The sequence below is a fragment of the Fusarium pseudograminearum genome, chromosome 2 (assembly GCF_000303195.2).
Source record: "Fusarium pseudograminearum CS3096 chromosome 2, whole genome shotgun sequence".
NCBI classification, from domain to species: domain Eukaryota; kingdom Fungi; phylum Ascomycota; class Sordariomycetes; order Hypocreales; family Nectriaceae; genus Fusarium; species Fusarium pseudograminearum.
In genome coordinates, this window is record NC_031952.1 from 1,485,437 (window position 1) to 1,496,092 (window position 10,656).

Here is a 10,656-nt window from a genome sequence, read left to right on the forward strand (position 1 = left end):
AGGAGGGAAGAGAAAGAGAGGCGGAGCGGAAGAAGAAGTATAACCCTCCAAGAGGCGACTCAACGGGACAACGGTAACAGTAGCGAACTCCATTGCGCCAATTTGCTCTATCGCTGCCGTTTCACTTGACGGAAATGAGAATTGTTGATGCTTTGACAGAATCACGCAATTGTACTAGACCGACTTCGGAAAGGACTTCGATGTCGCAAGATGGGAAAGTTGCATGACAAAAAAGGGCAGGGGCAATTGACACCATGGTTCCTGCCTTTGTTTGGCCATAATTTTGGTAACTTCCCCACATTAGAGTCTGGCCCTCCCCTCCATGGAGACCCCGAAATCCCGACGCTCCTGCCGTTGGTTTTTTTTTTCTTTCTCTAGGGCCCCCCGATGGTCCGACCGGCACTCGGCGGTGTCGCCATCGCTATTTTTGCCGCTCTTGACTTATTCAGCATCGGAGACAAAACCGTAAATTAAAGATTATGGGAGGCCAATCATGTTGTTCTGCTTAGTATTGCCTGGCTACAGAGTACCGGGTACTATTTCCGGGCAGTCTTAAACGGTCCATGAACAACTGGCCGATGTTAATAGCCCCATGTTTTATACCTTGCTTTGAGCTACGGTCATTGCACATGTTATCTACAGTGTTTCGAGGTGTATAGAGCAATCAGGATGCACAAGGTTGGGGACCTGCTAAGCGGATACATAGAATGTGTCGGTACCCGATATCGAACAGAAAACACATAACAGGAGCTCAACACCGTCTAGGCTATGGAAAGCCAAGTCAATCGAACCACAGCGGTTTTGGATCTTGTCACCTGATATTTTACAATGTGAATAGATTTACAATACCCAGAAAACCACAAACGTCGTGTATAAGGCAAATTGTGGGAATAGCCTATGTGTCGGCACCTCTGCTGATGCAAGTTAACTGTTTAACTCACGTTTGAACCTACACGAGCGTTACGAATTTCAACACCACAGGATTCACATATTTTAAGCAATCTGCTCACAGTAAATCCACGAGAAAGGCAGCTGTGTGCAGCCAGGAGCTTTCGACGAGACCTGAATTTCAAAGCAACTGCTGTTCAAGTTGAGCATATGATGACTCGTTACGAAAGAGTCAGAATACCACTAAGTTGCTCCATTCCAGCATGCAAGGTGTCAGTGTCACAAGGCTGATAGACGTGCCAAGACTATGCCTTGAGATGCCAAAAGTGTAAAATAGGTTACTTGACGATAGCATTCGATATGAGTTGCACCGTCGAGAGGCTCGATTACTGATCAGGTTGAACTATAATGCCGCTGCAGTGACAATCAGTAAATAAAAGATACGAGAGTGATGTGCATATGACCCTACGTACAGTTGAATTCCTGTAAAGACCTTGGCACTTTTTGCCTGCCGCGAATATAATGTTTGCCATGTTTGTAGCTTGGCAGCTATACTATTAGTTGGTTAGAAAGAATACATACTCGACTGGTCCTGAAACATATTTCAGTCATCCCCAGATGAAGCTTCCATTATAAGGCAAGTCACGAACACCTATGTCACGCCTCTAATCAGACCAACTAGCGAACTTTGTTATTTCCGCAAACATGCAAATCTATCTCGTGCCGCGTTCACGCCCGCAGTAAATGGTACGAAATTATAGCACAAAATAAGCACTATGCTTTTGGTGCATAGTTCTAGATTTTGCCAAGAGTCATGAATATTGAGTGTCATCATGTCTGTAATATACTACCGAGGCAAATCTGGAAAATATTACATCAACTGTGTTCTAACAACAAGATACACGCCGAACCATCTAGAGAAGTCATTGCGAAACTCACTGATTTGTTTCATGAGTGATTGGGAATCTGTGACCAGAGTCTGTAACGAACAAACAACAAACCAGGAACCGGATGTTGGTGCTCTACGGACAGTCATTCTCATTGCGCAAGCGGCAAAATATGATGGAAGGTTGCAAATTCCAACTCCAACACTCTAACCGTATACAGTTAAATGAAGTCCTGGCCATATGGAAGTTCCCGATAATTGGAATACCAGCTTGGCGGTACAGTAGTTAGCAGGCGCCTGTCAGTTACGCCCCGCGAAATATCGGCATTGTCAGTAAGTGTGCTGGAAAAGACAACCCTGCATCATTCAGTGAACAAGCCGGGGAATTTCTAAGAAGGCTGCGTAGGCGAACTATGTAAGAAGGAATGCGGCTCAAATCTATCAGGACCAGACTATGAGGAGGCGAAGTTTAACTTGTACTTATACCACTTCCGGGTCACACACTCTAACCCCATTGGCCACGCAACTCCTTAAGCTTGTCCTCAAACAGTTGGCAACTTAAATACCACGCGATTCAACTCGGGCGAGGATCCGGTCCCTGGAAAACTGGAGCGCCACTGAACGATTCATCAATAAGATTGGCATCGTCTCCCCAATTCCGTACATACAGGAATGTGCTTGCTAACCCTAACTGAGCTTGACAAGCTAGCCAGGTATAGTCTTTTGTTCTCTAATTCCTTGCTGGAGCTATGATCCACGGAGTTACCCAGTTTCTAACCTTTAAAATACATTGTTCCTGCGTCAGTTAGTACGGGCCGCGTGGCGGAGTACTCGGTATTCGGTTACGACGAGGCGCTTGCTAAAATTTGGAACGGCTGGCAATATCGAAGCATCTGGGTTTCGTCTGGCTCGCCGATGGAGGGGTTTTGACTACTTACATACCTAAGAAAAGGCTTCTAGTGATATTCCTAATTCGTACTTAATCCTGGAGAAAGAACGCCCGAACTGAAACTTGTCTCTTCTCTAAATCAACACTCTCATTTATATTCAAAATTTTCTAGTACCGACTCTCGTCCTTCCTTAGAACATTTACCTGAACAATGGTTCAAATCAAAGCCTTCGCAGTTATTGCGACCACGCTCTTTGGCTGCGTCTTGGCAGCTCCCACAGCGCCAGAGGGCGTTGACAGTGTCATCCCCGACAGCTATATCGTCACACTCAAGTCTGAGATTAAGCCACCCACGATTAAGGCTCATATGAAATGGGTTGGTGACGTTCACAAACGGAGTCTCGAGAAACGTGGTCTTGAGAAGCGTGAAGCCGACAACGGTGTTGAGAAGACGTTTGAGACTGAAGGCGGCTTCCGAGGCTACGCTGGCACGTTCGATCCCGAAACAATAAAGGAGATCAAGAAGAGCTCAGCAGTAAGACCCATTGATCATAAGAGTGAGAACGCATGCCTGACAATATTAACAGGTGGCCCACGTTGAGCCTGATCGTCGAGTTCAATTGACATGGAACCCTAGCAAGCGACAAGAACAGCCCGTGCAACCCTCAACAGAAGCAGGCCAAGATGAACAGCCCACCGATGATGAAGAAGATGATGATGACCAGTCACTGGAGAAGAGGGGTGAGGTCAACCAAACACCCAGCACATGGGGACTCGGAACTATTTCGCACCGCAAGAAGGGCTACAACAACTACTACTACCACAAGTCGAGCGGCTCAGACTCTTACGCCTATCTTGTTGATAGTGGTGTTCGCACCACCCACAAGGAGTTCCAGGGTCGTGCCAAGAACGGCTGGACAGCTTTCAGAAGAGATTTCACTGACCGTCTCGGCCATGGTACTCACGTCGCTGGAATCCTCGCTGGTAAGACCTACGGCGTCGCCAAGAAGGCCAAGATTATCTCTGTCAAGGTCTTCCAGGGTGACTCGGCCGACCTTTCAGTCATCATGACCGGTATTGAGTGGGCTGTCAACGACATCATCAAGAAGAAGCGACAGGAGTTTTCCGTCATCAACCTGTCTCTCGGTGTCAACGGTGTTTCTGGTGCTCTCAACGATATTATCAAGAACGCCGCCAAGGCTGGTGTTATCATTGTCGTCGCTGCTGGCAACCAAGGCAAATCTGCTAGCCTGACATCTCCTTCCTCCGCCCCTCAGGCCATCACCGTTGGAGCCATTGACAACAACTGGAAGATTCCCAGCTGGTCTAACTACGGTTCATCAGTTGATGTTTTGGCCCCTGGTGTCGACATCGTTTCTGCCTCGTGGTTGAGCGACAACGGCACTTACGTCGAGGATGGTACATCCATGGCCTGCCCTCACGTCGCTGGTCTTGTGCTTTATGCCCAGTCAGTCTACGGCATCGTTGGGGTAAAATCGACGACAAACTTCATCAAGAAGTACGCCACCAACAACAAGATTGTTGGTTCGCGCCGTGGCTCACCAAACCGAATTGCCAACAACAACAACTTCGCTCAAACCAAGTGATCTTCTCGAAATCTTCTCAATAAACCAGGCTCCGTTGAAACAAAAATTAGACTGTAGACATTGACATATGATATAGCATGGCGTTTGGCACTGGTAGCACACACATACCTCGACAGCGATTTGCATTTTACCATAGACATTGCTTCCAATTCAATCTTTACCCATCATTGCGCAAAAGTATAAATGGACTATACCATTAGTGACTATGTGATGGAATAAATGTACGCACCTGACATCATATGGACTTAACATCTCTACAAGATGTACACAAAATCGGATTTAGTATTTGTTAAATCCGGTACCCGTCATGGGGATAGATTACATTCCTCGGTCTTGCGGGCATTGGAGCCCGCTTATTACAACGCTAATAGTGAGTCTATACTCAAACAAACACTTTGAGTTCTATAGTCCGCCCATGGCGGAGTTTGTTGCAGTATATAATCCCACAGTTATTAGTATCAAGCCTGGACGTATCACCTAGAAGCCATCTCAATTCTCCCTCTAATTGATCATCTATTGAGCTGTTATTTCGACCTTACTTGAAAAACCATGCACCTCATCCTCACTGGTGCTACAGGCCTCGTCGGCTCCAGCGTTCTAGATGCTATGCTGAAATCGAAAGAGATCACCAAGATCTCCATCTTGAGCAGAAGACCCGTGCCTTTGGCTGAGAAAGATTCAAGAGTCAATACGATCATCCACAAAGACTTTACAAAATACGAGCCTAAAGTTCTTGAACAGTTGCAAGGCGCCAACGGGGTAGTCTGGGCATTGGGGATCAGCCAACTCAAGGTGACAAAAGAGTTCGTCTCTACCATTTCAGTTACGTTGAAGAGTATAACATTTGACTGACAGTACGCAACAGAGAATATGTCACCATCACCAGAGACTTCCCTGTCGCTGCTGCTGAGGCTCTCTCCACCCTGCCACCCACAAATGAGCCCTTCCGCTTCATCTACGTCTCTGGCCACGGTGCGACCACAACACCAGGAACATTCACGTCGCTCTTCGCGCGTGTGAAGGGAGAAGCCGAGACAAAGCTGTCTGAGCTGCGCACAGCGAAGTTTCATGTCGAGACTGTACGTCCTTGCCATGTAGATGCTGCCAATCACGATGCGATCAAACCGCACATCCCCAGTCCTGGTATTGTGTACAATGCGCTCGATCTAGTCTTTGGACCGATTATACGGACGTTTCTCCATTCTATGCATAGCCCAACAGAACGACTTGGGCCTTTTCTGACTGAGATGGCGATGGGAAAGTACGATACGCAGTTGGATGCAGGCGGCAATGGTATCTCGAATTTGAATGGGTCAAGGATATTGGAAAATGTGGCATTCCAAAGGTTATATCGTCCTTGAACAGAACAGCCTGGGCTTCTTTGGGGGGGTTGTTATATCGACAAGCAAGTTCTTGACAAAGTCGACTCTATGTTGCCTTTCATTTAATACTGCTAAATTATTCTACCAGAACTTTGGTAGCTATACAGTATCAGGTGCTGATGCATTGTGTCTTTGTAAATGAGCAAGCACTGCGGTAGGCCTCTGTGGTCTTTGAGGGTCTAGAAGTGGCTGGAGGAAACCGATAAGAGTGGTTACCAACGCACCTACCTGTTTTAGATTAGACTGCACTACAATAGGTGTTAGTTATCAATCCTTTAACAGGCAAGCAACTTCCTGCACAGGCACTCTCGTTCACTTTATAAGTAGGCAGGAAGGACCCTCGCGCCAAGAAATGCTTCATCCAACTCTTTTTTTCTTGTACATCCTCACATCCTCACCATTTTTATTCATGCCTGTTTATTCAGCACCGAGATGCTACCTCAAAACATTGTAGCGCACAGGAATGCGTTTTAAAGATACCAAAGCGTAAACATTCTGTTTCTCAAGAGGCCTATATTGATTTCACACAATTATTCTTCTGCCAAGAGTCTTCCCCACACACTGGCCTGGATTTGGTCGCTTTCCAAGACCGATCACAAAGCCAAGCTTTCTACCCATCAGCGTCTTCCCTGTCAAACGTTCTTGGCTTGAACGAGTCATCACAGTCACCTGCTTCGGACAAGATATCAATCATATGAGTCACAATCGTCTCGAAACCGATAATATGGAAACTTATTGTTTGTCTTGAAGACGGTAATCAATTCAGCTCTTCAACTATTCATGATATGGTATTCCCAAAAGCAACAACGCCGGCTATAAATTGTTCATCCTTCATTCAGCAAGCCTATTTGGTCTATATCTAGACCCGGTTGGTCGCATCCTTTTCGTGCGCATCAGTCTCCCGGGCGGTCTCCTCGATAACCTCTTCGGGATCCTCCATTCCGGTCTGCTTGTAAATGATCATGACAGCAAACAGATCGCCAGAAACGTTGATCGCAGTACGGAAGCGGTCGAGGAGCCAGTCGATGGCTACGATTACAGCGTACATTCCAGTGATCTCAACGTTGACCGAGCGGGCAATCATGAGCAGGAGGACAAGCGAGGCCGAGGGGATGGGGGAGACACCAATCGAAGCCAAGGTCGACAGAAGTGCAATAATGACATATGAGGTAGGGTCCAGGGTGATGCCTTGGGTGGAAGCCAGGAAAACAACCGCAGCAGGGAGGTAGATGGCGGTACCGTCCATGTTAATCAGACAACCAAGGGGACAAGCAAACTTGTAGACGATGGCGGGGACACCACGCTCCTTGGCGCATCGAAGGGTGACCGAAAGAGTGGCAGCAGAGGAAGCAGAACCCCAAGCCGTGATCCAAGCTGGGGATATCTTGATCCAGTAGGAATATGCGTTCATTCGAGTGAAGATGAAGAAGATGATGGGGACAACAACCAAGATGTGGAGGACCATGGTGGACAAGGTGGCGCCAATGAGGATACCCAAGTTTGAGCCGATCTCGCCAATGTCGAGCCGCATCAAGTTGGGCAGAATGAGGAAGAAGACACCGATAGGGGCTGCTGCGATGAGGAAGTTGATGACTTTGAGGATCATGCGCTCAATCTCTTCGGCGACACGAATGATGGGTGAATGAGGGGACTCAATGAGATATCCAACAATGATGGCAACAATGATGACAGCAAGGAGTTCGTCGTTCGCCAAGGCAGCCACGATGTTTGCGGGAATAAAGGAGTTAAACATGTCTCGAACGACTATAGCGATTGGACGCTCCTTGGTGTCGGGAAGCGAGTCGTCATCTGGCAAATCCGTTCTGGCGACCTCGGTGTATTGTTTGGACCAGACGAGACCCTGCATGATACAAGAGACTGTGATGGAAAGGAGGGTGGTGAGGACATAGTATCCTACAGTCCATTTTGCGAGCAGCGAGCCTCCATTGGACATTTGTCGAAGTCTGGTTACAGCAAGTAACATGGAACAGACGATCAGAGGAAGGACTGGCTAATTGTCAGTTATGGCTTCTTCGGCAACACAGGTCGTTTGTGCGAACTTACCAACTGCCTTGAGGGCTCTCAACCAGAGGTTACCAATAATAGCGAGGAGTGTGATGGCAGTCTCGGGAACCTCATCAACCTGGGTAGCGACAACTATGCCGATGGCGATGGCAAGAACAGCTGCGCTGATGATCTGAAGTGCATGGCCAGGCTCCTTGAAGCCCTGCCACCAAGGCCTCTTGATGACCTCCTGCTCTGCGATAGAGCCACGAGGAAGGTCACTGCTCGAGTTGGTGGGCACCTGAACCGGATGCTCCTCAGGCATCCCCTTGGCTTCCATGGTAGCCATTGCAACAGTAGCAAGCTTGGCTTGACTTTGTTTCAATACGAACGGCAAGAAGTTTGCTAAAGAGCTGGTTGATGAGTGAAAGAGGAGGCAAGAACGGATAATGGGAACCTGAGCAAAATTCTAAGAGGGCTTCCCATCATTTATAGCTCATGGTGCTCCCCATCGCCAAGCTAGGCTGAACACACGGGAGGGAAGCACTCGAGGCTTGGCCTGGCTGAGAAGAGAAGGTGAGCGTTACGAAATTCTTTGTTCAGTGCCAAGAGGACAAGCATCAACTCCTTGGTATTGATAACCTGGGGTGCCCGGGTAGACCGACGCAGAATCGCTCGTTGGCTGACAATGTGGAGAAGACCCAAGAACATCCGTTGATTGAGGATTGGGATTTGCCCGAGGAGGCGACGATGCCAGCAGGGAGTGCAGGCAGGTGAGTCGTTGGAGGAGAAGAGCCAAGAAAGCCAAGACCTTGAGGCAGTCTCAAAGCCGATAACATGCTGTACAGTCACCCAAAGCCAAGGCGCCACCCACGACAGAGTACCATACATTACAGGGAACAAGCCCCACGCTCCAGATATGAGAATGCTTAGGACTGCACAGACGGGGACGAATGTTTGTGTTATCTGGCCAAGCTTCTGGCCCATGCAAACGAGTTGCATGTTTTACGAAATACCAAGGCTTGATAACGCAGTGCGGAGACTCGGTCGGTTCCCCATGCACACATTTTCTATCTTTTCCATGAGATAAGCCGCCGAAGAACAGATCTTACTGGTTACCGGTGGATATAGGCGTCTTGGGCTATGGCAGATCAATTCTGCCAAATGATGAAAAACGCGATGGCGTTTGAAGCTACTGGTACAGTAACATACACGACTAGCGGTACCTTGGACAAGGGTTGACTAACAGAAATATATAGTGTTACTCGTACTGCCAACGGCACATCGTGGCAATATTGCAGTACTGTAATTAAAGGCTTACCACAGTCTCAGTTGTATTTCCAAAGCTCGTGGTACCGAGGGCCTCGACGTTGGAGGAATCAAGTCGGGGTCTTGACATGCGTGCAAAGCCCGCCTGCCTGCCCCTATAGCCCCTGGGGGTGGAGCTCTGAGTCTAAACTAGGACCCCGGTACGTGTGTACTGCGTCGTTTCTGCTTCTTGACATCGGAAATTAGCTATTACTTGGATTGATCTCACCATTTGACCTGGCGGCTAATTCTTTTCGTTAGGTAACAGCTTGAACAGTAGAGAGAATGCCGAAATCCATCTTGTGGATATATCCTGTACCCCGTCTTCTTGGCCCGACCGCGCTTTGGATCATTACTCACGCGCATGACTACTACGTTCCATCGAACCCCATGTCGACCATTGTCTCGGAGCCATCTCGTGGTTTTGATGTCAGAACGCCCAAGCAAATCATCGTCTTTGCAGGCATGACATTTGCCCAAAGGATGATGTCTGCCTATGCGCGTGCAGCGTCTGGAGATAACCGGGCATGATCATCCAAACAATAACCGCATAAGGTGATTCAGCGTAACCGGATCAAGGCTCCGCCCGAAATAAACTACTGTAAAGGTGGCCAGCGAAGTGCAGTAGGGCCTGTTCTGTTGGAGTAGCCTGTCTCCAAAAGGTTCCAGAACTTAATTCGGAAGGAAACAGCACGCCTTATGTCGACAGATGGGGGTTGTCGGTCGATGGCTTATGGTTGTGAGTATCAAGGACCCCAATCAGCCTGCAACCTATACAGTCCTAAGGATTTCCCTACTGCAATGTTTCATGCATCTGAGCGAGGCATATTTGGATGTGGTCAGACGGATCATGGATGTTGATTGAGGCTTATCCAACTTTGGTCCAACGTCCGGATAATACTGCATCCATCAAGTACATAGTAACACGGACCCCAAGCTCAACGGCCATCACGGTGAAGCATGCCGACACGAAGTGCGGAGCAGCGGTACACGTGATATTCTTTTGTTTTAAAACCGCTCTTCAACCCCGCGGAAGATTGAGTTATTACGTTTGAATATCCACCTGTGTCCGCTGAATAAAGTAGGCAAACAAGGTTACTTGACTGACTCGTCGTTGCTTCAACCGATTGAGGGGAAATTATGCATTCGTGCAGTGGCGCCGTCTTTGCCTCCAGTTCATCTCAATGAGATTCTAGCTGCCTACTCGCTAGGTACTGATGGTGGTATTGGTATCGCAGAAGGGAGGAAATGCTTGAAATCGCAGGCACAAGACCAGATGAACGGTACAATTCGCCTGCGGGCGTCATTGGCTTGGCAGGCAGTGAGATTGAGAGACTGATCGTTCCGTAAAGGGCATGTGCCAAAAGTCTTGGAAAAGTCTTGGAAGGTCGATGGAACAAGCTCCTATAGGAGGGTTGGTCAAGAAATTGGAGAGCTGGAAAGCTTATTGGGGTTGTACATGGAGCAATTTGACGAGTGAGCAAAGTTGCTGACAACCCGGTCATAGCCGTCACTGGCCTTGACCTTTCGCCCCTCCCCCAGACGAAGGCCAAGATGTTTCTGCACAGTTGATTAGATCCCCCACAGCCCATCGACGCTTCTTGCTTCTTCCAACACGACGAAGTGAGACTGTACGTAATGAAATGTTGATTGTCATGAACTTCTCCGCAATTTCCTGGAGTCGATGAAAGC

At 48.2% G+C, this 10,656-nt stretch overlaps 3 protein-coding genes across 3 annotated transcripts; 2 read left to right on the top strand and 1 right to left on the bottom strand.

Moving 5' to 3' along the window:
* Window positions 1-2,874: 2,874 nt before the first annotated feature.
* On the top strand, window positions 2,875-4,270 carry FPSE_04660 (uncharacterized protein; the record flags this gene model as incomplete). The annotated part of the gene is made up of 2 exons (XM_009257778.1): window positions 2,875-3,198; window positions 3,251-4,270. 2 exons carry the CDS (start codon window positions 2,875-2,877, stop codon window positions 4,268-4,270), a joined length of 1,344 nt encoding a protein of 447 aa, XP_009256053.1.
* A 549-nt stretch (window positions 4,271-4,819) lies between these two features.
* FPSE_04659 (uncharacterized protein) lies at window positions 4,820-5,631 on the top strand (the record flags this gene model as incomplete). The annotated part of the gene is made up of 2 exons (XM_009257777.1): window positions 4,820-5,073; window positions 5,136-5,631. 2 exons carry the CDS (start codon window positions 4,820-4,822, stop codon window positions 5,629-5,631), a joined length of 750 nt encoding a protein of 249 aa, XP_009256052.1.
* An 880-nt stretch (window positions 5,632-6,511) lies between these two features.
* Window positions 6,512-8,005, bottom strand: FPSE_04658 (uncharacterized protein; the record flags this gene model as incomplete). The annotated part of the gene is made up of 2 exons (XM_009257776.1): window positions 6,512-7,659; window positions 7,717-8,005. 2 exons carry the CDS (start codon window positions 8,003-8,005, stop codon window positions 6,512-6,514), a joined length of 1,437 nt encoding a protein of 478 aa, XP_009256051.1.
* Between the last annotated feature and the right edge of the window lie 2,651 nt (window positions 8,006-10,656).